We start from the raw sequence: 25,074 nt of genomic DNA, 5'->3' as shown, positions 1-25,074 counted from the left end.
GTGCCAGTGATGCATCCCTTTTGTCTAATTTTTTTTTAAATGGTGATTGTGACTCAATGCATTCATCGTATGAAGTTCTGCTACCTGGATTCTAGACCTTGCCTGTGCAAGCTCACTTTACGGAAAAATCCTCCTCTTTGTCTCTTCCTGGCTTCTGGTGGTTATTAGCAACTCCTGGCATTCCTTGATTTGCAGCTGCATCACTCCAGTTTCTGCCCCTCTGTCATGTGGTTTTCTGTGTCTCTTAATTCTCCTCCTTTTTATAAATATGCCAGTCTTCAGATTTAGGGTCTACCCAATCCATTATGACTCCATCTAAATGTTATTTCATCTGCAAAGAGTCTACTTCCAAGTCTACTTCACATTCACAGGTTATTGGAATCAGGACTTAAAGATTTCTTTTTGAGAGTGAAATTCAACCCACACCAGGTTTTAAGAGAATATCCACTGGACACAGTGTTACCCAGGACCAGGCTGAGACCTAAAACAAAGCAATATAACTATGACCTATCTAATACATAAATTGGAAACTTCAAATTTGAATTAATGCCTATTGAACTCTATGTCTATGGCAAGTCATCAATCTATTTAACTAAACATTAATTTTTGGAAAAAAATTTAATTTTAACTTTTTTTAGGTTTATATGTAAATACCTATTTTTTGTTACTTTTTTTAATTTTAATTTTTATATTTGTAAAGGTATTTATAAAATACTGTGTGGCCAAGATTTTTGACACTTCTCAATTATCCCCAGAAAGCATGAAAATTTGCCAAAACTTTGAAAGGGAAATTTTAAAGTCTTTCAAATATAATGAGGAAAAATAATGTTTTTAGAGAATGGAGTCTTAGCACATCTCAATCTATTGCATGTGATATAAGTGGGACCTCCAGCAGTAAGAGCGGCAAGGGCTTGCAGAGACCCTGCAGCTGGCCCTGCTCTTTCCACACACACGGTGCCTCCAGAGGTTGTCCAAGTTTGCAAGGCCAGTGACAAGGGAAACTATTGAAAACTGCCTTGGAAAATCCTGTAAGTAGGGATTGGCAGAGTGAAGTTATGCAGATTGAACTGGGTCCTCTGAGAACAATGGGAAGCCACAGTGGGGTTGCTAGAGAAAATCCCAGAAAAATGTTGCTATTGAACCTTGGTAGGAAAGACCTTCGTAGGTCTGTTAGTAGCAGCCCAAGGGATAAAATTTTAGATTCAGGTTTCCTAATTAAGAAAAACCACATCAAGGAAAAACAACTATATACCATCTCCCCTTTCTACAGAAAATCCTCTTCATCAAGAAATAAGAAGAGAGGGGACCTCCCTGGTGGTGAAATGAGTTGAGGCACAGTGCTGCAAAGCTGGCTGCAGCCACTTCTGTGTGAGTTCAGTCCCGGCCAGTGACCCACATGGCACAGCAGACAGACCTCTCCCAACCCGTCTGCTGCTCCTCTCAGCAGTGTACATCAGTCAGCCTGTTCTGCTCCTGGCTCTGTCCCTGATGAATCTTCTCACTGCCCGTGCATCTCTGGCCTGTACTCCAGTTCTGTATGCATAAATAAATAAATTTTTAAAAAAAACAGGGCTATGAAGAGAGTAGACAAGATCCTTTAAGGCCCTTGGCTGGAGCCAAGACAACAAAGATGTCATTGTACATCTTCCCAAAGACATCTAGCTGAACTTTCCTTTCCCTTCTGACTGTTGTTGTGCTTTGGCATATTTCAGTGATAAGCTAAATATGTTCTTTATGTCTGGGGTCACTAAGATAACCTCCAGATTTGATTTGCTAGAAGGGCTCATAGGATTCAGCATATAGCTGTGCCCATTGCTGTGATTTATTAGAGGGAAAAGATACAAAGCAAACCAGCAGAGTAAAACAGAACAAGGCATATGGAGGCCAGAGGAATTGAGGTTCAATGTACAGAGTCCTCTCCCGGCAGAGTCACACAGGATGCCCTACATTTCTCCAGCACTGTGTCATGATAACACCTGTGGGATGTCTATCAAGGGAGCTCATTAGACTGGTGATACAGGTCCCCTCTCCTAGCAAGTTCCAGACTTTTAGACAGAGAGCCGAGGAAAACATACAGTTGAGGTACAACGGGCCACAGGAATGGTGGGAGCTCTCCTGAAATCTAAGTTACCAGGTAGCGCCCAGGGCTAGCCTGGCAAAAACAAAACCAAACAGGCAAATGAAAAAAAAAAAAAAAAACACACAGGTTTTCTAAGGATCATAGTTTCAACCCTGCTCTGTTAAATCTTTGCCGCACACTGTTCCTTTGGTCACCTCCGCCTGCTTTTGTCATTTAAAGAGAAACACAACTTGAAGCCATATGACCACAGATTGCTCTTGGACAGGCATTTTAAAGAGAACCCTCCCTGGCAAGATGGCCAGGTGTCTTAGTTTCATAAAGGAGATGAGCTAGTTCAGGCACTGATGGAAGGATTCTAAGTTTCAGATAAGGTCATGATGACTTCATGAACAGAAGTCACTGGCTGTGTCCCATCTACAGTATAAATGGAAAAACTAAGTTTTTCTGTTGCATCAGGCGACACCACACTATCACATTGTCAAAGAAATGGGAGTCCTTTCTGGCAGGATGCTGCCTCAATGAGTGCTTTTACAGAGTCAGTTCCTCAGGGCTGGCGAACAAAGAGAGAAGAGTGAGGAGGAAGAAATGGATGATTAGGTTATTTTGGGGTGTCTGAATCTGAGTTAAATGTATAGCCCAGTTTCAAGGCCCACTCAAGCTTATGAACCTTTTACACCTGGTTAGATCACAAGGAACTCTGCTGATGATTCTCAGGGAGGCAAATTTAGGAGAATCAGTCAGAGGCTTCCCAGGAGTTCCTGCTCTTGCCTCAGAGACATTCATTCATTCATTCTCCCAGGGGATTAAGCACCCTGCTCTTAACAAAGGTGGTGCCTCTTGCAAGGTAAGAAGATTATTGACTGGGCAAATAGACTTTGTCCTGAAAAGGCTGACCTGCATTTCCAGACTGGTGGCTTCAACAGCTCTTTAATTCTAGCAGACCCCACATTTTTCCTTTTTCTATGTAGGGGAAAGTCTTCTGAGCCTTTGCTTCTAGTGACCGAGTGAGTGGCATTTTATCCCCACATCAAGCAATTCTTCAATACCAGTTGGGTGTCTTCCAATGTAATTCAATTCGGAGACTACCTACCCAGATGGCATCAGATCCTACAGATAAAGGCTTAATCTTACAAAAGCCTCCTTCCTACTCTCTTATCACAAACCCTTCAGATGACAGTTTCAAGTTCAGGTTGGTTATCACTGTGCTTTTGATGATCTGCTGTAGCTCAGTTGTTCCTTCAACGCCTGCCTTAGGTTCAGTTTACTGGAGGGGTTCACAAAACTAGGGAAACACTCACATTTACAGTTGACTAAAGGAGGGCACAGATGAACATCCGATGAAGAAACATTTGGGCAAGGACAGGGAGGGTCCCGAGAGCAGTAGTCTGTCCTGCACTTTGGGAAAGGTTTCACCAGAGCTCCCCTTTCTTGTGGAGAGTTTCTCCACAAGACAGAGACCTTAGTTATATTTAAAAAGCAGGCTTATTAGGAGCAGGGACAAAGAAGGACATTTGCATAGGCAGGAAGAGTTGCCCTGAAAGGGACATGTTTGCTGAGAGAGGCCTACTTGGTTGCAGGTGGTGGTGTGTGTGTGGGGGGCAGGGGGCGGGTGCTTAGGAGAGCCGCCTCCTCTGAAGAGAAGCCCTGGCAGGTACAGGTCATGGTAGACAGGACTGCAGAGGGAGTAAGAGAGTGGAAAGAAGCACAGGCCCAGGTGGGCAGGACTGCTGCCCAGGGCCAGTGCAGATACTGCCCTGATACAGTCTTTTTCTCTTGCGAGGGGCTCACTCCTTTGTTTATGCCTCCTTCTGAAACCAGCAACAATAGGAAGCTCAGTGACTAGTGTTAGGGAGACCATATCCCAGGCCCTTGTGGTAGGGCAGCTCTATGTCCCACTCCAGCAGGAAGCAGCTACAGAAAATGGACCTCATCCTTTCAACCCCCCAAAAGATTTTGGACTGGATATGGTCAGGGGAGGAGTGAGGGAGGGAAAGAAATCAAGACCCTTATCACAAGGCCCTCAGACCTCTGCCTCCATCATCACATTTCCTTCTCTTGACTCACCTGCTGTCCTCTTAGGGCTCCTGGGACTACATTGAGCCCACCCAGATATTCCACCTCAAGCTCTATGACTTTATTGTACTTGCAAAATGAGTGTGTGGCTATATTTGAGGGCAATTATTCTGCCTGTCACAGTGGATTTGGGAAAACAACAACAAAAGAAACAGTATCAGATTCAGAAAACTTCTTAGAGAGTTTGCTACATCTGGAAGGTGATAGAAACCATGACCAGAAAGGTAGAAATATATAACTTAGAACAAGTGGTGAAGTACAAACATTGCAGGCTGTACTGAGAAAGACACAGAGGAGGCTTGCTGAACTGTACCCCTTCTGTGATATTAGAAAAGAAATGCTGAAGAAGCTCAACTTTGAATTGGGAAGACTAACGAAGTTCCTCCCTCATTAGCCCACAGGCTGTTTCTGCTAATTGCAGGAGGTACTGGAACATAAGTTGTCCAGGTGGGAAATACAGAAGCCAACCCTCAGATAAGACTTCAAGTATAAGGAAGATTCCAGAGGGAAAGAACCCCTGACCCCGAGTCAGGGAAGTGGTTAGGAAGCCAAGGGACAATGGTTTTTAATCTGGCACCATTACTAATGTTTGGGCTTAGTCCTGGGTAAACTGGCACTGGTACAAAACATACAACTCAGGTAGATTCCTGGTGAGGTGTTAGGTCACTGGGCCCTTTATACACAACCTCCACATGGGCCGGTCCTATCATCCCTTTGCAGCTTGAGGCAAGGGACTCCTGATGCCAGAGAAAGGCCACGGGCTACCAAGCGAGCTTTACAGTTCCAGTGATGGTCTTGTAAAGTGGTAGCCATGGGGGGTTTGTGTGGCTGGAACGCTGACACAAAGGTACACAGAGGTAACTAGCCTCACCACTGGAATGGTTTCACATGGAGTCTTCCCCCACCCCTCCTTCCACATGGTTATTCTACCACAGTTAAGAGAGTCAGGAAGAACAGGACCAAGATGAGTGCACCTTTAATGCTTCTGCACTTGTATCTTGGGACAGAACAGGATGTTTATGATATCAGGTTTCAAGACTTCTGTGTTTTAAAACACTCCTTTGAAGACTAGTAGGCATAAATTTTCACTTTGTGGACTTCCTTGTCATCACATTCTCTCTGTTTGTTGTAGTAATAGAAAGTGTTGTCCCTTCTCTGAAGTTTCTTCACATATCCTGTCTCAGGCCAACGATCTACCTGCACATTGAAAACCAGAACACACATACTGTGATGCCAGTTCTATTTTTATGTATTATTTTACTATCAAATAGTTAAAAGTACCACTTATGTTGAAAAATTAAAGTTAAAAATACTCTAGTTCTTAGAGAGTGTCTCTCTCTCTCTCTCACACACACACACAGAGAACACATCTGAGTTTGCACTGAGTGTGGGTTGCACACTGTAGAATTCACTCAAGGTGTCTCTCTAGAGTACAACTTCTACATTTAAATTTTTATTCAATTGCTCTGTACTCAAGGTGAAAATGTTCAAACTCTTTTTTATGTTTAAACAAAATATTTTAAACATTATTACTTCCTAGCCTACAAAAATAACACCCAGGAGGAAATGAGGGTGAGGCCAAGCTTCCCTTTCTGTACCTCGCTTCATATGCTCCAGTGACTAAAGGCGGCAGCTGGGAGGAACATACTCAAAGGGCCTGTTCTTCCTCACCTCCATGTTGCCAAGGCAGCTTGAGACTCAATATTCATTTATTTATTTATTTATTTATTATTTTAAAAGATTTATTTATTTGTGCACTCAGAACTGGGGTACAGGCCAGAGATGCAGGTGTGGTGAGAGGCTTCACCAGAGACAGAGTGGGGAGCAGAACAGGCTGATTGCTGAAGTACACTGTTGAGGGGAGCGGTGGGTGGGTAGGAGAGGTCTGCTGCGCCATGTGGTCACCTCCAGGGCAAGGATCGAACTCATGCTGAAGTGGCTTTAGTTTCTTAGTGCTGTGCTTTAACCTGCTGCGCTACCAGGGAGGGCCTGACTCAATTTTTAGTAGAAATTTGAGGTCAAGAATATAGTTCTTAGACTTCTCACCTCCAATCATACCCCACTTTTCCCTATGTGACCTTTTTATTTGCTAAATTTATGGTTTGGCTTATCTAATTTGAACATTTTCTTCCCCTTTTTTTCCATATTCATGTATGTGTTCTTGATCAGTTCAATGAATTTCTGTTGTTGTGAGATATGTTTTTCTTTGTGAATTTTGAGAGTTACAATCTATCATTGTCAAAAGCCCCTTATTCAGGATTCATGATTTGGAATCAAACCCTATTTTTCATCACCATCTACAGCCAGAAGGTCTTGGCTTCTCCTCATGCCCTTTATAAAGCACAACTCTCACTTGGAATATGACTACACCATGAATACAAAGATATACATCTTTTTTCTCTCTCTCTTTTTTAAAGATTTATTTATTTATGCACACAAGAACTGGGGGACAGGCCAGAGGAGCAGGGGCTGAGAGAATTGAGAGGATTCACCAGAGACAGAGTGGGGAGCACAACAGGCAGATCCACTGAAATACACTGCTGAAGAGAACAGAGAGTGGCAGAGGAGAGGTCTGCCATGCCCTGGGGATCCAACTTGTGCTGCAGTGGGTGCAGACAGCCCCACAGTGCTGTGCTTTAACCTGTTGCACCACCAAGGAGGGCCCAGTCTTTTATTTTCTAACAACACAATTGTATTTTCTTCTCTTGTCTCCTTTATTTAAGAATGAGTAAAATGGGGAACAGCATTATCTGACAAGCTTTGACTGGTATCTGACATACATTTGAGAAAAAAGCAGCCATTCCATCTCTCAGCTCAAGACTGCCTTCTTTTGCTTCTGTTACTCTCAGCAGGGAAAGTAAGGTGTTTCCAAGTCACCATCTTTTCCTCTCACACCTAGTGGAGATTCCCGGGAACTATGTCATTAGTGAAGAAAATGTACAATAGTTGCTTCTTTGAGACATTCACAGCCACTTAATATGGAATGAGTCTCCTACAGTCTATTGGTTCCCTGCTTAGCTGCCTCCAGACAGTTTTCATTTTATACCTTTGCTATTTTCATAATTTTTGTTCTTGGCTTTTACTTGATCTCTCCTGTTTAATCTAGGAAGCAGTTGTCCTTAGGGAAGGAGACATGGAAGTACTCAGAACATTCATAACGATGTGTGTAAAGACATAAAACTTGACCCAAGTCCTTCAGAATACAGCATACTGGTGAAAATAAACCAAACTAGGCAAATCTCTGGCTACAGCCCCTCCCATTCTTTAAAGTTCAAGGTAAAGGCCCGTGGAACATGAAGTTCTTAATGGCAAACGTGGCTGCGGGGAGGAGGCAAGGATTGTCTCTAAAAGGAAGTAATTTATTTTCCTCTAAATCTCTGTTGCTTCTTATAAGACATGCATACTTTGACTTGCATTAGTATTTATTGCTCTTCTACTTAATATTCTTCAAGATTGTAAGAATTAATAAAAGCTCGACCCTCCCTTGTGGTGCAGTGTGTTAAAGCGCAGCCCTGTGAAGCTATCTGCAGCCGCTGCAGCACAAATTCCATCCCCAGCCAGGGAGCTGACCCACATGGCATGGCAGACCTCTCCTGACCTGTCCTCTGCTCCCCTCAGCAGTATATTTCAGTAGTTCTGCCTGTTCTGCTTCCCTCTCTGTCTCTGGTGAATCCTCTCACCCCCTGCACTTCTGGCCTGTACCCCAGTTCTTGTACGCTTAAATAAATAAATCTTTTTAAAAAGAATTAATAAAAGCTATAATTTCTTAAGCACAGTTTAGTGCATTCACTAAACACATTATGGAGTTTCACAATGTCAGGCACTTTACATTTATGAGTTCAGTTAATTCCTGGGACAATTTTCTAGCAATAACTGCAGTCACCATATCAGAGTTGCGCTAAGTGAAGTTTACGAACTTTGCTAAAGATTGCCCAGCTACTGAAAGGGACAGCTAGGGGCAAACCTGGGCAGACTGTCCACCCTATACTCATACCACCAGCCCATTAAACTTCTTGGCATTCACTTATATTTTTATCTTCGAATGTGCCTGGCACAAATATTTGCACATTGCAAATATTTACTGAAATGAAGTAAAAAGAAATTTCATTTTTGCCAAGTCATATAAGAAAATCAGTTGGCTCTTTCCATCACAACTGATATTCTTGCTCTCATTCTCTCAGACTTTGGGGACTTCCTCTTGAAGAAGGATCTTTGTGTTCTCATAAATCTGATTTTATCTCAGACACAACAGTAAGGTTTAGGGGTGTGGTTGCAGCCTAACCAAACACATTGCCTGTATATCCCTGAAATAGTAAATGGAGAGCAAAGAATAGAATGAATGAAAATATAGACATGAAAAATCCACACATGAATTAGCAGCTAAAGATAAAATAATTAAAATTTAAAAATCAAGGTAATAGTAAGCACAGTGTTGTAGCTCCAAGCTTAAAAACTAAAATACACTTATGAATACTATACGATATTCCCTAATCTTAAAAACTGAGTCTGCTAGCATCCTGTAGATTAAATGACAAAAAAAAAAAAATATATGTTGTAAACTGATACCATGTCTAATCTAATCTTGTCTTTGCCTGGTCCTTGGTCTAATTTTTGTAAAGCAAATCCAATTTACCCCTCAAGAGAGTCTGAAATTCACAACTAAAGTCAGGAGTTGCTCTCTAACAGATTTTTGCCACCTAATATTTAATAATTTATGGTCATTTATAATTCATGGTTAAAGTTTTTAAGAACTCGGAAAGAAATAATGTATAGCAAATGGAATATCTTATAAGCTAAGAATTACCTAAACAAGGGGCAAAGACTCTGCTTATGGTCTACCACAAAAGATTAATTTATGAAAGCACATAGAAAACACAGACTGTTTTTTCACTGAGAGTCTTCCCCTAGTCTCAGTGAAAATTACTCTTCTGGGCTTCAGTTTCCCATCAATAAAATGAAAATGTTAGGATGAATTTCCCTTTTGATTATTCTCTGGTTCTGTGTTTTAACACTTTTTTTTATTAACCAACCAGCAAAGTCATTTTGAGTTCATGTTTGTAGAGGCAGGAATCTTACCATAGAAACTTGTTTCACTTGTTTATATTCAATTTCATCCCGATAGCCTGCTTGTTGAAATCTGTAAAGATTTTCTATCTCTTCTGTCCACTTTTTGGCACGATGTATTGATTTTGGTTTCACATCAGAACTAGCCATGGCTACAGAGGTCTTATTAGCAATAATTTCTGAAAAATGTTAAAATACATTAATAGATAATAGTGACCATTTTGATAATCCCTTTAAGAATGAACAAGATTCGTATATAAAAATTTGGTGGCCTAGGGGATTAAGTCTCAGGACTAAGAAGCTCTCCATAGCCACCTCTGCAGGAGTTTGCCCCCCAGCCAGAGAGGAAGCTGACCCACAAGGCACAGCAGACCTCTTTTGTCTTACCCACTGCTCCCCCCAGCAGTGTATTTCAGCAGCTCTGCCTGTTGTGCTCCCTACTCTTCTCTGGTGAATCACTACAGCTGCCTCCCCCCCATACTGGCCCCACCCTCGCCTCTGGCTTATACCCCAGGCCTTGTATGCATAAATAAGTCTTTTTAAAAATTGGAATTAAGGGCCCTCCCTGGTGGCACAGCGGGTTAAAGCACAGCACAAAGAAGCTTAAGCCACTTCCGCATGAGTTTGATTCCCGCCTGCCCCAGAGGTGACCACATGGCGTGGCAGACCTCTCCTGACCCGCCCACTGCTCCCCTCAGCAGTGTACTTCGTTGATCTGCCTGTTCTGCTCCCAGCTCTGTCTTTGGTGAATCCTCTCACCCTCCACATCTCTGGCTCGTACCCCAGTTCTGTACGAATAAAGAAATCTTAAAAAAAAAATTGGAATTAAGAACCCCATCAAATATACTAAATTTAATATAATTCTAAGGTCAGATGGGTTCATGCTCTATTTTGGAAACCAAATAAAAGGGACCCTTATACATATGTTGAGAGGTATTCGTTTCTTCATTAAATAAAATGCACTCAGAGTTATGATGTCCCAAATGCTCTTTACCTATTCTAATGATGTAGGCAAGAGCTTATATACTTCTGAAGCCACACTCTTATTTTAACTATTTGGTAGATTGTAAAAATATCTTACCACCATTTCATTAAATCATATTCAAATCTGCATACTCCTTTCCCCCTTTTATTCTCCCCCCCTAAAAAATAAATCAGTCTTCTGTTTAGCAAACAGTGGTTTTTTCTTCTTCTTTCATTTTTAACTGTTTGAAGTCATCCCAATCACTGTGGTTTCTTCACGCAGGAATCTGTGGCCCAGCTCCTGTGATGGCCGCATGGGAGAAGGTCGAGGAACACCAGGTCCGTCTGTGAAGGCAGGGTGGCTGTCACAACACTGAGGTCAGTGATTTTAAAACCATGTAGGAGATCACCAAGAGCCTCTGAAATTCAAATATTTAATTCCAGTTCCTGTTGTTGTCCAATCACCAAACTTATACAGGCAGTTTGTCTAAGACTTAATCTTGTTTTTTAGTTACTTCCTATTCTGTTAGCAAAATCTGTCAGTCATTTTAGTTGAAATAAAGTGCTTGGAATTTCACCATAATTCCTTGAATCTATTCTATTAAAATACATTTCCATTGGTTAAAATACATTAGAATCAGATTTCATAAAGTAAAATCTATAAGTGAATCTGTTAAAAAAATTTCAGTTATAGTTATGTTGTGTTCATTATGTTAAAGAGGTCAAGACATACATTAACGTACAAAAAAAGAAAGGGCAAAATAAAATTATAGCAATTAGAAATAGCCATCTTTAGTATCACGTGAATATCATTCCAAACAATTGATGAGGTAGCAGAACAGAGTTAGAAAAGAAAAAGAAATGCTTTTACAAGTGTAATCAACTTAGCTTTACATGGGAGGGAAAGAAATGGAAAGAACATGGATAATATTACTGAATTTCAGGTAAATATTTCTTCAATATGAAAGAAACAGCCCAAGAATTCCCTCAGTGGTTAGTATAAAAACATAATGGAGGCTGTTAGGAAGTTAAATCATTTGTTTGAACTCCATGTATATATAAATCACACACAAGTACCAATTAACTCTCTTCCATGAAAAGAAAACTGGTTTTATTGCTTCTGCTAACATCCTCTACATTTTTGATGTATCACTTATTTAACATTCTAAAATATGGCATTTATAGTCTATTCCTAAAATATAATTCTCATAGTTGTTTGAATTTAGCTCCAGATTTAAGTAAAATTAAAAGGATGTTATTTGAGTCACAATTTTTACTTTGATGAAAAGTAGCAACTGCCTAAATGAAGAAACCATTAATATTGTTGTTTGCATTCTTTCAAATGTGCATATCACATAACTATCCCAAAGAAAATTAAGATATTGTTAACATTTGACTTATTGTCAATCATTATTAATTTAGGTTCAGGTTTATGTTGTATTTTAAGATAGTGAGCTATTATGTTGTTATATAGATTTATGTAATTTAAATAAATTAGGAATACCTGGCAAAACAATAAATAAGCCATATTTTCATGAATTCTTTGTCCTTCATTCCATTCATTTGAATGAGAGGATTACTACTTCATTGCTATACAATACACTAAAAAAGTGATTTGGACATATATGGCACAGCTTTATATAATCTATTAACACATATACTCATCTCTATAATATTATATGAATATATAATACATATGTATTTATAAAAAGACATCAAGAAACATAAAAGGAAATAAGTGTAAACTCATTAAAATATTTTCAAAATTAGTCATTTTTTTAAATGAATTTAGTGGCTTTACTATAATGTTTTTACAGATGAAGCATATTTTCTGAAAGTACTGGTGTAATCTTAATTTTTATTTTACCCAAGTCATTTTTGCTTTAGGTGTGGTATTTTGATATATAGGCTTTATTTGCTCATATTCATCCAAAAATATTCTCCTGAATATCATCTGTTTAACCTGTCGCTGTCAAACAATAATAGTCAAGTGTGTTATACATATAAAAATACTACATTTACTAGAGGAGCAGAAAATATGCTGCATTCAGTTGAACTACTGGTGATATTGCCAGTTTTCTCAGTAAAAAAAAAACAAAAACATCTTTTAGATGCATCAGATATTTAAAAATTGTGTTGCCCCAAGATATCTAAAGGGAACAAGAATGTCTTCACCATTAGGAATGTTATTGACTACTAAAATATACTATGTATACACTATGTATATGGCAGAGAGGGAGTCCTTTAAAATTTCTACTTATTAAAAACAATGAAATTAACATTGGGACAGATAAATTTAAAGGGCCTTGATGAAATATTTCAGTGATTCTGGGGCATTCAAAGGCCGTATTGATTCTGCTGATAACATTCAGCATTTTAATATTTCATCTTTAACTGGCCCTTGTTGCAACAATTGATAAAAATACCTTTGCACTCCACAGCGCTAAGTTGTATTTGCAGAAGAAGAAATTTGCAAAACTCAAATTTTCTTAAAGTAGTATTAGGATTTATATAGGTATTAAAAAATACACCAATATCCAATCTTGGTTGCAATTTAATCTAATGGAAAGCTTTGATGTAGTCAGTCATCTCAAACTCCCTTCTGTATGAAAATCCTTTTTACTCTGGAAAGCGCTTTGACTCTTAATCGTATTAAATGCCAACAGTAATCGTGTCCCTTATATTCCATTTCTTTCCCATTTTATTTTTGTTTTTTCCTGTTTCTATATGCAGCAGGATAAGCGAGAGGTGGAGCCCATTCGCATCAGATAACCTTGGTCAATTAATATCCCAGGCCTTTAGTTTGCTGAACTGTAAAAAGATATCATTAGTTTCTAATGCCCTCAACTTTTACAATTTTTGTGATTCTATTGAAAAACAAAATTGTTTTCCAGCATAGACCAGGTGTGTAAATCTACATTTATACAGCTTAAAGCCACGCCTTTTGGGGCGCACGGCCCCCCTCTCCCCACTACCCTTAACGGACAAACGTGACTTGTCCGGTTCCTTAAACATTTTCTTTTTTGCCATTAATTACCAATTGCGTCTGTAAAATCTGCATAAAGAAGGCTGAGATGGACAAATTATGCTAGAAACCCGGAATCGAGGCCCCCTAACGCCAAAAGAGGAGCCGGGGAACCATGAAGGTACTAGAGAATCACACTCTGGATCAGATAAAATCCCTTCCCTAAAGGCAGCCGACTGGAAACCTGCAAACTGGAAAAACAGCAGAACCAACAGGTAGCACCCGAGAGGAGGCAGGACCTGGGCTTCCGGGGCGGGCAGGCCAGGGCCCTGCGGAGACGAGTCCACCCACCGCTGGGTCCAGCTCTCGGTGGTTCCCCTCGCTCTACCTCTAGTCGTTGGGGTCTCAGGGTCGCCGGGGCACCCCGTTAGGAGCTCGTAGGAAAGTGCTAGTCTTCTCCACTAGAGATTCTTGAACTAGGCAATGAGAGGCCAACTGTTGGCGCCTTGGCAGCCCTAACGTCTCCTAGCAACGTGCGGCACCGCCCAGACGCCTAGCTCGCGTAGGCCCCGCCCTCTCCAACTGGGCCTTTGTACGCAGGCGCGGGAACTTGGCTGTGCTGGACCCTACCCAGGTTGGAGTGTCCAGGTTGATCCAGGGTGGGAAATTTGCAAGATCTCACCCCTATAAAGAGGTGCACAGAGGTGGGTGTTATTTGCACATCGTCAAACAGAATCCTAAGAAAGTGGGGAACAGAGACCATTAGCGTTTCTGACTCTTGATAGTATATACCTCCTTTGCTCCACCCCTTTTCATTTTGTTGGAGTTAAACCAACCAGAGCCGAGCACAGTGCCTAACATGAAATAAACGACAGCTATAATTATTTTTCTATCATTACCTTCGCTATTATATTTGATATACTCTATTTTCCTAAACCCTCTGAATGTATTTATTTCATCAGCCTGGATCGCTCTCTGAAATCTAGACTTGTATGAAGGTATTTCAGCATCTAACAAAACAAACCCCATGCAAACGCCTCCCCCCCAAACCTGTTCCTTCCACAGTCTTCCCTTTTCAGTAGATTGTCCCTAGAATCCACACTTTCTCTTGTCCTCAATTACCATCCCTCAGCAAAACTTGTTGGCTTTACTGCTCCCATCCAGCAAAGCCATCATCATCCATTCTCGGTCCCTTAATACAGTAGTGCCTAGTAGACTTTCTTGTCTCCCACAATCTATTCTCAACACCAATAGCATGATCCATTTAAAGCACAAATCAAATTATGTCATTTGTTCTGAGTTCTGCAAACTGTTTTCTATTTAAAGTAGCAAAAATCAACAAAACTCTGCAGGACTTGTAATTCCTCCTTGCTTTGTAGAACCGAGTCACTCTCTCCAGTCATGCTGGCCTCCTGGCTTTTCCTGGCCTGTGGCCCAGGGCCTTAGTTATAGCTGCTCCTTCTGCCTGGAATGACCTTCCACCATTAATCCTCTTGGATTAAGTCACAAACAAATATACTTTTTAATATATAATATCTCAATTGTATACTTCTAGTGTGATATTTATTTCTTTTAAAAAGGATAGCATTTTAAAAGGTGCTATTTTAAAAACAGCACAGAATAGTAATTTTTTAAAGACTTATTTGTTTATTCATATAGAACTGGGGTATAAGCCAAAGGTGCAGGGGTGGCGAGAGGATTCACCAGAGACAGAGTGGGGAGCAGAACAGGCCAACTGACGAAGTACACTGCTGAGGGGAGCAGTGGGTGGGCTAGGAGAGGTCTGCTGTGCCATGTGGGTCACCTCCGGGGTGGGGCTCGAACTCATGCTGAAGTGGTTTTAGCTTCTTAGTGCTGTGCTTTTACCTGCTGCACCACCAGCGAGGGCCCAGAATAGTAACTTTTAAGACATACTTTATATTGACAATTTGTAAGTACATAAAATAACCTATTCTATAGTGATTTCACAACAAAGACATATCTACTTGTTGTTAGTCTTACTGAGACAGAATAAATCAAGGATTTAGAAGTTCACAGAGTTGGACCTCCCTCGTGAGGAAGTGGTTTAAAGCACAGCATGACAAATCTAGCCACAGCCAGATTTGTTTCAACATAAACTGGATTCCAGGCCAGGGAAGTGGCCCACAAGGTATATAGACTTTTGTCTCACCCACTGCTTCTCTAAGCAGTACATTTCATCAGTCTGCCTGTTCTGCCCCCCACTCTGTCTCTGGTGAATCCTCTCACCACCCCTGCACCTCTGGCCTGTAACCCAGTTCTGTATGCATAAATAAATAAATCTTTAAAAATATGTTCACAGAGCTTTGGGATTGCTGGAAGACAAGGTCCCAATAGGAGAATAAGAAAACAGCAGTAGCAGATGCCACTGACCACATTTTGCAGGTTTTTTTTTTTTTTTACTAGTATCCATATTATCTATAAAACTGAGCTTCTTTTGCAAACCTGTTCTGTATGTACCTGAGGAATCAAAGGCTAGTAAGTGTCTGTGTCTTCCTGTAGAAAAGCCAAGTATATGACTACTTTTTTGAAGAGTGTACAGCTATGGAATATGATTACCCACCTTCACTATTTTCTATCAGAATTTTCCCTTTCTCCCTTTATTCTTTGTGCTATGGCCATTGTGGAATGAAGAGAGGATATGTAAGTGAACAAATGAACAATTGTGAGCATTGCCTTCAACCTGTCTTTTCCGGAGCTCCAAATCTTATCAGAGGTAAACATACTGGATTTTCTACCAGTCTTACTATAGAATTTGCCTTTAGTTTTTAAAATTTGTCTATAGGTATGGACAGTCTAGCTATAGGCAGCACTCTTTTATTCTATGAAATACCATCTTACACTAAATCAAAGGTGTAGGAAATAGTCTATTAGCAGACTGCTTAACTCAAACTAGTGATAAGTATGTCTATACTTCTCTCACCCCTCTTCTTTCCTTCCTCCCCTATTCTTCTCCTACTCCTCATCCCTTTTTCTCTTTAACATTTGCGGTCCAAGAAACCAAGTCTGGGAACTGCAGTCTGGAATACACAGGCCAAAGACATACTTGAGCTTGTGTGTTCAAATGAACCCACATGTGGCATGCTTATAAATACAAAAGGCAGGACAAGTCCACATTCAGCACCACTTTATGCAATTGAGGCGTTTAGTCAGTGCAGTACTGATTGCTGGGAAAGTTTTAAGCAGGGATTGGTGGAATTTCAATCCTGGGTGGGCCTTGCCAAGCCTGCTTGATTTCCTTTTCTTTTCCTTGGACTGGCCTGGGCATACCAGTATTTGCTGGTTAGTCTGGTTGGTTGGGGCCCACCCTCAAATAGAAGCACTTGTCTGGACTCGGAATACCTCCAATTTTATTTTCCTTTCTCATGTTACTTATAACATTTAATGAGAATGTGTATTTTAATACAACAGTACCAAGGTTGTAGGGGCATGTTGATATTCTTTGTGGGTGGCAATCTGATTCTATATCTCCCTAGTTAGAATTCATTGTGTTGTCTCCAAATAGATTGAAAACTACTTGAAGGCACAGCTTTGTCATTTTTCATATAGTTGCTTTGGTGGTTAAAGCACTAAAGATAACGGCCCCATCACCCTACTTTTTCTCCCTCTTATACATACATCGACTTTGCTTAAAAAAAGAACTCTTCGGGGTGGGGGAGTGAGAATGAAATGCTAGTGCTCAGAGCTACATCCTTGATCTCTGCCAGTGCCCAGGTTCTGGCTACTATAGCGAATCTGTTACAGGGCAGGGAGAGGGGCACCACTGAACCCCCAAACCTGCCTGCACCCTAAAATCTGTCCCACCATAGAGATGGTGGTATTAAAAATCAAAAGGGACTGTGACAGGGTGGTCCCTAGGAAAAGGGGAAGTTCCAGGTTCCCTACCCCACCCATAAGTAGGGTGGAGCTGAGAAGAGAAAAAGGAAGAGAAGGAATCAGAGGAAGAAGGAAGCAGGATGGAGAGCCAGAAGGAGACCTGAGGAAGCCACATGGAGCAGAGAGCATTGATGAAGAAACCGTGCTAGTTTCTTGGCCCTGGACTGGTTGAAAGAAATGTGGTGAGAGACCCGTGGGGAGGTGACTATGGTGTTTATATTGATTGTGATTTTGCTCTTTTCCTCCTAGACTTGTCTGGCCATTTCTGACCCTTTTCTATGGGTCTGGGCCAGAAGGTGCTTTAGTCTTGTGGCAGGCTTTCAGGCCTTTGGATCAATCCCTTTCGGGTTGACTTTTACCCAGGAGGGGATGGGTAGCCTCAGGTGTCTGATTTAGGGTAGCCTCAGGTGTTTGCTTTAGAAACGATATTCTTTGGCTTATGTGTTGAATACTCACTGTATTAAAGTTCGTTTCCATTAAAGTCTTACATGTTTTGTCTTGATGGGCCGGATGGCAGAACCCATTTAGAGCAGGCAGGTTTGGGGGTTCAGTGGTGCCCCTCTCCCTGCCCTTTAGCAATTCCATCAACCCGACTAGAAGCCTCAGGTTTAAACCACTAACACCCGCCGTCTGCGCTGACCGGAAGCTGCTTGGCGCTCTCAGGCCCGCCTCACCTATCCCCTAAGGGCTCCGTTGATTGGCGGTGGCTGCTCCTGCCTGTCCAATGGGGAGGCGGCTGCTGTCTCCCGGAAGTAGCGGCGGGGCTGGGAAGGTGTTGGGGTTCTGGAGCTGGTGCGCAGACTCAAACGCAGGGCTTGGCTGCAGCTATGAGTTCCTTCGAGGGACAGATGGCCGAGTATCCGACCATCTCCATAGATCGTTTTGACAGGGAGAATCTGAGGGCCCGCGCCTACTTCCTGTCCCACTGCCACAAGGGTGAGTGAGTCCAGCGCGCCGCCGCCGCCCAGCCACCCGGGCTGCGCGGATTCAGTTGCTCACGGGACTGGAGAGGAGGAGATGAGCTCAGAGCAGTTTTAGGGGGACCAAGGGAGTGAACAGCAACTGTGCCTTTTCCCAGGGTGGCTTTCTTACACTTCTCTGAAATGTTATTTCTTCACCTGGAACAGCGACTGCCAATTGTGCCTACACCGATGGAGAGGAGCTGTGATTAAGCACAATGTTCGCATCTTTTGAAGGTTCCTAGCGAGCCCGTGGTCCGAGGTTGACGAGGATTCTTCAGCCACATTCTCATTTCCATGTTATAAAGACTAGTTTCAGATTACATTATGCCACCCCCTTGTATTAGTCGATATGCACTCAAACCAAATAGCTTATCTGTAAACTGGTAAGTGCAAGCTCCTTTTTAGATGGTCTGTCCACATCCTATATAAAGGATTCATTTTAATCTAGAGGCAGGACGCGGCTTTCCTCACAGAAGGCAGGTCAGGCAACCAGAACTGGACACGATTAAAGATTAAGCCTCGAGTGTCACTCCTAGTAAGATTTCCAGAGCAAGGCTGAACTCTGGAGCTGTTTACCTGGAATGCCACTGATTTTACAACCGTTTTCCATTTTAAACATGTTAAATTGACTAATATGACTCTGACTTTGCCTGTAACAACAGTTTTAATTTTCATGATGGTAATCAGTGCAGTTTTTGGCTTGGATCAGGGATGAAGATTAACTGAAGCTCTCTGGTAGCTGCCTGCTGGAGTGGGGACTTTCAGAATAACTTGAATAGGATGCTCCCAACCACTCTTCTGGGATGTAACAAACGTGCACATACCTATTGCAGGTTGTAATTTTAAAGTAAATCACATTGTAGCTGGATTCCCCTCCGCACTCCTCCTTTAGTAAAAAGCTCCTTTAGACTGCAAATTAGAAGTGGAATTAAATTCTAAACACCTTTGTGGTATCTCTTCCCTCTCCTAATGATTAACCATTAACTACCTGGACCTGCTTTTGTGGGAACTTGGAAATGTGAAGTCCTGTCCTTTCCTTGTATAATCCCAGCACTCCAGCCATTCAGGGACCTGGTTTTTGGAAGGCGCTTATTCTGCCAACTCTCTCATTGGCAAGCTAGAATACACTCCTCTGTGTAAAGACATTTCTTGTGGTTCAGAATTTGGCTTTCTGGGTGCAAGCAAAAGATCCAGTTTGCTGTTCGCATTAAACCGCTGCCCTTCCTCACAGGATTGGCATAAAAACTGTTAGTTCTGTGTGTGGACTCAATAGCTCTCAGGTGATGTAAACTGAGATTAAGCCTGGAGTGTCACTCCTAGTCAGACTACTAATGATACCTATTGAGCAAAGCCTAACCCCCTTTTTTTGATTTGTTAAATTGTTCTGGGAGCTTCCTTTCACTGTCTTTCTGCTGTGTCTTGAGGATGTTTTTACATTTTTGCTTTGTTTTTCATTGACTATCCCTTGCTGGGTGGGGACATCTTACTTAATTATTAAGTTTTATGTTGTTCACTGAAGTTTCTGAACTCAAAATGTGATACCCACGGCGACGGTGTGCTTAGAGGCTTGCTTTCAGGTCTAGGAGGAGTGAGTTTGGAGGATGTAGCATAAGCCCTGACAGTTGGGTTTTCTCTTTTTGTAGCTTTCATGCTGAGATACCCACTTCAAAGTGGGCTGTGCCAGCCACACAGGACCTGGTATAGAGCAGGCCTCCCTCCTAACTGTGCCTTTGTTTTAGAGATGTTGGTTAGTTTCAGTACCTACTCTAGTCTTGCTGTTTTTCTCTTACTGTTCTCTATTTTATGATTTAAATGCATCTACAGTGAGGTCTGTAGAGCCCTTGGCCCCAATAAAAGAATACTAGACCCTGTGCTCCCTAATTTTTTCTCTGTCTCTTTCCTCCCCCACCCCATTTAGTTGTTTGGCTCCAGGTGTGGAGGGTAATCCCTCTCCTCCACCCCAACTTGGGGTCAACATACTATTTATTTATTTTGAAAAAACACTTAGTTTTTCAAAGCTTCCTGATGGTTGTAGCTGAAGGGCATCTTGCCATCACATTAAGAATCCCCAGAGCTCATCCAGCTGCAGTTGCTTATTAATAGGCAGAGACCAGTATAAAACAAATAATTCATCTAAAGGGATTTGTGAGATTAACATTATTAGCATCACCCATTTTTGTACTTTCTGGATCCCAAATCTGTTCTTTGGACAGGCTTTACTAAGCATCAGTAAGGTCTGGCGGAAGAGAAGGGACCTGGAACTTGAGATAATGGCCTAGGGGTGAGGAGGACCCTTTCACCGTGGGCTGATGATGATTTACTGTGGTCTGGGGACAGAGATCTGGAGACTCTGGGTGCAGTTCTAGCAGCCCAAGGCCAACTCATCATCTTCTCTTGGCTGCCAGGCCTGTGATGATGGGAGGCAGTTTTAGATGGAGCCACTGCAAAGGGCTGACTTAGTGTGGGAGAATGTGTTTGTTGGTGATAATTAGATTGATTAGGACTGGTTTGATATAACTAAATAATTCGAAGTGTTTTGCCATTGTTAGTTAGGCCTTAGTTTGCTAAAGTTTCAGAATGAATTAGAATACACTATATATTTGATGTGCTATTTGGTGTGCTATTTGATGTACTGTTGGACTTAACTTTCCTTAAATGCCACCTTTTGTGTCTGTTAATTTGCGCCACAGAAAATTTTGTGTGGGTAGAAATTCTCCACATTTCGACTGAATAATGGCTAGGGACCAAGAAGATAATTAGAAACCCTTGTACTAACTTGAGCCTTAATGGTTTTGTCGAGGATTCCCTAGGATTAAGCTTGAATTTCCAGATGGGCTAACTTAAATGACTAGACTTGAATAGGTCACAGAGAGATTGACCACAGGTTGGCTGGGTTGAGGTCAAAGGAGAGTAAAGGAAATTGCTGGAAGCCATTCCGAAATGAGTCCTTGGTCATTCATTGCTTTGTGGCTACTCAAAACCATTTAAACACTGTCCAAAGATAGAAGGGATCATTGTTGTTTTAAAAAATTCCTGATGGCTACAGGTGATCAACTTTTAGAGATTGCTGACGAAATAGATTCAAATAGATTCTTCACTGTCTAAAGCCGCTGATGGCCTTTATGAATCAATTCTCTTATAAAAGTGAACCTCTCATATGATTTCTTTTAAAAGGAAACTTAAAAGGAGCAGACAACTCAATTTTCTTGGGCAAAGGAATCCTGTGGAAAAATAATACATTTATGATTGTTGCTTCTTTTGTTTTCAGATCACATGAAAGGATTAAGAGCCCCTTCTCTGAAAAGAAGGTTGGAGTGCAGGTAATTTGTTTTGCTACTTATTTGGGTGTTTTTAAAGTAAACATTTTCATTGTGCTGAATATGTACAGAAAGTGCATACATTGTGAAGGACAGATGAAGGAACATTTACAGTACATCACTATAGCTGCCACCCAGATCAAGACCTAGAAGAGCAGTCTCCTCTGACAAACCTTCCAGCCTGAGCCCTCACCCAAAGGTCATTGGTTCTGACTTTTGTCATCATGGTTCAGTGTTGGCTATTTCTGAACTTTATATATACAAACTAATACTGAATAGGGATTTCTGTTTTCTTTCACTTAAAATATTTGTCTGATTCATCTCTGCTATTGGTTATAGCAGTCGTTTGTTCTTACATCTTTGTATGATGTGTATAATTGACTGTTTGTTACAAAGAATCACATAAGCTTGTTGGATCTTTTCTTAAAGCTGAACTGTTGCATGTTATTTCTGTAGCCACTGCCTCAATCTAAATTCTGAGCCTAGATGATATATGGAAAGACCCTTACTGACTTTTGACTTTGAATCAGTGGGTCTCAGGCTTCAGCACTAAGTGATGACACCGATGGTCTTTGATTTTGATATCCAAAGTTAGCAATTATAGAATATTTACATTTGTGCCAGACATTACATATTTATGCCTAGAGGTTTCTTTGATTCCCCATACAACCCAGGCACTGTACTGGATATTGAGAGCATGAGAGTGAGCAACACCAATGAAAATCCCTATGTTCTTGGAGCTGACATTCTCTTCAGAGCCTCCTGATAACCTTTTGAATAGATCTTATTATGATTTCTATTTTACAGATGAGGAAACTGAGGAGCCAGAGAGGTTAAATTAGTTGCCCAAGGTCACTCAGCCAGTCAGTGGCAGGACCAGGATTTCAACCAGGTCTGTGTCATTTTAGAGCCTGTGTATTAGTTCTCTTGTTGCATAACAAATTACCCCAAATTTGGTGACTGAAAATAGCTCTAACCATGTATTGTCTCTCCATTTCTACAGTCAGATTCTGATAGCATTGGGTGGGATGGTAGGCTCCTGTCTGACTGGATGGCAGAGGGGGACTGGCATTATCTGAAGGCTCCTCATCCCCTATCAGGCACCTGGGCAGGGGAGACAGACACTGGGGCTGCTGGCGCCTCTCCCTCTGGCAGGTCTCTCCAGCATGGTTGTTCAGTGTCGCTGGACTCTACAAGTAGATATTCGGGGTATAAAAAGCACATGCCTCCAAAGCATATGCTTGGCGCACTATGGTGAGCAGGAGGCCATATTGGCTGGGGCGGAGGCTGAAAAGCCCTGCTGTGTTACCTCCATCACATTCTGTAGGTTAAGGCTGAAACAAAGATCCGCCCAAGTTCAAGGAGAGGTTAAAATAAACCCAACCTGTCAATAGGGGAAATGAACTTCCATTTCCAATTAGTAAATAGAGCATGTGTGGGTGGCATATTTATTAGTGCAGCTATCCTTGAAACTGTCAGAGACCAGACTCCTAATCTCTAAGTCATGCTGTTGAATTTTTAAAAGTTTATTATGGCCCTCCCTTGTGGCACAGTGGGTTAAGCACAGCACTGAGAATCTAAAGCCTCTTCCGCATGAGTTCGATTCCCGCCTGCCTCGGAGGTGACCACATGGTGTGGCAGACTTCTCCTGACCCGCCCGCTGCTCCCCTCAGCAGTGTACTTCGTGGATCTGCCTGTTCTGCTCCCCGCTCTGTCTCTGGTGAAGCCTCTCACCGCCCCTGAGCCTTTGGCCTATACCCCAGTTCTGTATGCACAAATAAATAAATCTTTAAAAAAAAAAAGTTTATTATAAAATTCATTTTGGCTCAGTAGTAGAATAGAGATCATTGATGTGAAATGGAGAAACTTCTGTCCCCCACACTCCCTCCCGTTCTTGGAGTCGGGTGAATGTTTGGTGGAGTTTTCCAGAAGTGCCTGCTCATGTGCATATCTCTAGCATACCTGGTGAAGGACAGACTTCCTTTTGAAGGCACCGCATTTTTTCACCTGCTGCTACCCTTGTTCCTTCGCACTCTTGGTCAGGTGGAGATGGGGATTATAGTGTTGGCGTATTGGGAGGCTCTGTAACTTTTGTGCCAGTTTCTGAATTATTTGAGAAAAACTGCTATGTGATAACATGTATTTTCTAGTCGGTCAAGTGACTGTGGATTATAACTGAAACTGTTCTTTTTTTCTCTTTTGCAGCTTGAAGGTTTTCTTATACTGTTCTCCTGTTACTAAAGAGTTGTTGCTAACTAACCCAAAGTACAAATTTTGGGAGAAAAGAATTGTAAGTTTTCCATTTTGAATGATACTGATTCTTTTTTTCTAAATGGGAAATATTTTTCAAGGTAGAGTGACAAGAAACATGGAATTGTTCAAAGTCCAGTGCCTCACATACTGTATTTGACCCATATTAATCTAATATTGATAATTAGTCTTGTAATTTAGCAGTTGAGGTTGACATTTTATTGTTTGAAATTTTTTATTGTTTTTTTTTGTCTCTTGACTGTTTGATCATAGTTCTTAGTTTTGTTTAATTTCACTTACTCTCTTGCTAAGATTCACTTTAACTCTTTAAGTGTAAAATATTCTTTTATATGTCTTTGATAAATCCTTATAGATCATGAGATGGACTAGAAAAAATTATGGGTTGTAACCCACAATTCATGGGTTATAATAAGAAAAGGATAACAACCAGAATGAAATAAAATGTAGTACTTTGAATATAGCCAAAATTAATTTTGTAGTAAGTTTTTAAAAATTCCACTGGCTCTATCCAATGGAAGGTAGATAGTAAAGAGAAGCAAAATGAAGGTTCTGGTACATAGAAAGTGAGACGATGACACTCTAGCATAATAGTAGTTACTATGGTATCGCTAGAAATGTGAATGGATTTAATACTATTCTCCCCCAAAAGGCAGCCAATTCTCAGTTTGGGTTAAAAAATAAGATCCAGTATCATTCTACAAGAGACTCAGGTGAAAGGATAAATGCAAACTGAAAGAAAGGAAAAGATACAATACATAATTAGATAATAAAAATGCAACATTTATAACATATGGAGTTGAACATATGAAGGCAACCTCCCTCCCTAAGTTTCAAAGAGGGTGTTACTTATTGATCAGGAGATGTGGGCATATATGCACTTTGCAAAATAGTTTCAAAGATAAAATATAACCAAGGGGACCTTTGCTACCCAGTGCGTGGTCAGAGAAATAGTGAATAGAATTAGTTTATAATGTGACTGAAATCTTAAATAATTCTGGGAACTGCAAAAGAAATCAACAAGCATTATAAAGAATGTATTTGATGGGTGACACTTCACAGCTTTCCCATCTCCTCTTTCCCCTTTTGCTTCACATCTGATACAGAAAACCTTTTCCACCCTGAGTCCTGATGAGATATTCAAGCCACACAGCACAAGTCTACCCCCTAACCATAGTAAAAATCCAAGGCCATTTTCTTGCAAGCCATAGGATCCACTCCTGGGAACAGCCTAAGATGTGTTCTTTCCACACCTTCTTGGTGCCTCTGTGGCTTCTTCCCTCCATCCTTTGACCTGTCAGTTGGATGGACTTCATTATTTTATAACTGAAGGTGTAGCCTTTGACAGCTTTCACCAGTTCTACTTGTGGCAACCACCAGTTTGTCCTCTGCATTCAAAAGTGTTATTTTTTTTAAGATTCTACTTATAGTAAGATCTTAAGTATATACCTCCCTTTGTCTAACATTTCACTAAACATAACGCTGCAA

The 25,074-nt window shown here is 41.2% G+C and overlaps 3 protein-coding genes across 7 annotated transcripts in view; 1 reads left to right on the top strand and 2 right to left on the bottom strand.

The window, feature by feature from the left end:
• OLAH (oleoyl-ACP hydrolase) overlaps nt 1-181 on the bottom strand; it is a 29,576-nt gene extending 29,395 nt beyond the window's left edge. The window contains exon 1 of the mRNA XM_004691107.1: nt 122-181. Within this exon, the coding sequence (XP_004691164.1) occupies nt 122-181 (60 nt within the window). The remainder of the gene's footprint in view (nt 1-121) is intronic.
• The window catches only part of LOC101626439 (protein artemis), a 73,844-nt gene that overhangs the window by 27,727 nt on the left and 21,043 nt on the right, over nt 1-25,074 (top strand). For 2 of the 5 annotated variants that reach the window (XM_012731352.1, XM_012731355.1), the window contains exons 1-3: nt 17,866-17,975; nt 21,270-21,321; nt 23,524-23,608. In XM_012731352.1, coding sequence (XP_012586806.1) covers nt 17,867-17,975; nt 21,270-21,321; nt 23,524-23,608 — 246 coding nt within the window. In that variant the 5' untranslated portion in view covers nt 17,866. Of the gene's footprint in view, nt 1-10,463; nt 10,559-17,851; nt 17,976-21,269; nt 21,322-22,201; nt 22,211-23,523; nt 23,609-25,074 lie in introns of those variants that run through there. The other 3 variants (XM_012731353.1, XM_012731351.1, XM_012731354.1) reach the window with 3 other exon arrangements.
• On the bottom strand, nt 5,189-10,361 carry MEIG1 (meiosis/spermiogenesis associated 1). The gene is made up of 3 exons (XM_004691263.2): nt 10,299-10,361; nt 9,230-9,396; nt 5,189-5,350 (listed from the first exon to the last, which is right to left on the bottom strand). Exons 2-3 carry the CDS (start codon nt 9,365-9,367, stop codon nt 5,222-5,224), a joined length of 267 nt encoding a protein of 88 aa, XP_004691320.1. The 5' UTR covers nt 9,368-9,396; nt 10,299-10,361; the 3' UTR covers nt 5,189-5,221.

Source organism: Condylura cristata, unplaced genomic scaffold (assembly GCF_000260355.1).
Source record: "Condylura cristata isolate star-nosed mole 26May11 unplaced genomic scaffold, ConCri1.0 scaffold00030, whole genome shotgun sequence".
NCBI classification, from domain to species: Eukaryota; Metazoa; Chordata; class Mammalia; order Eulipotyphla; family Talpidae; genus Condylura; species Condylura cristata.
Note: the sequence above shows the minus strand (reverse complement) of the source record. Positions and strands in the feature narration are given on the sequence as shown.

What these genes read in the sequence shown, in the direction of transcription:
- MEIG1 (XM_004691263.2), bottom strand. Translation starts at nt 9,367, where the DNA reads ATGGCTAGTTCTGATGTGAAACCAAAATCAATACATCGTGCCAAAAAG. An exon ending in AAGTGAAACAAGTTTCTATG is followed by an intron (nt 5,351 to 9,229) that starts GTAAGATTCCTG and finishes TTCAATGTGCAG; the next exon opens with GTAGATCGTTGGCCTGAGAC.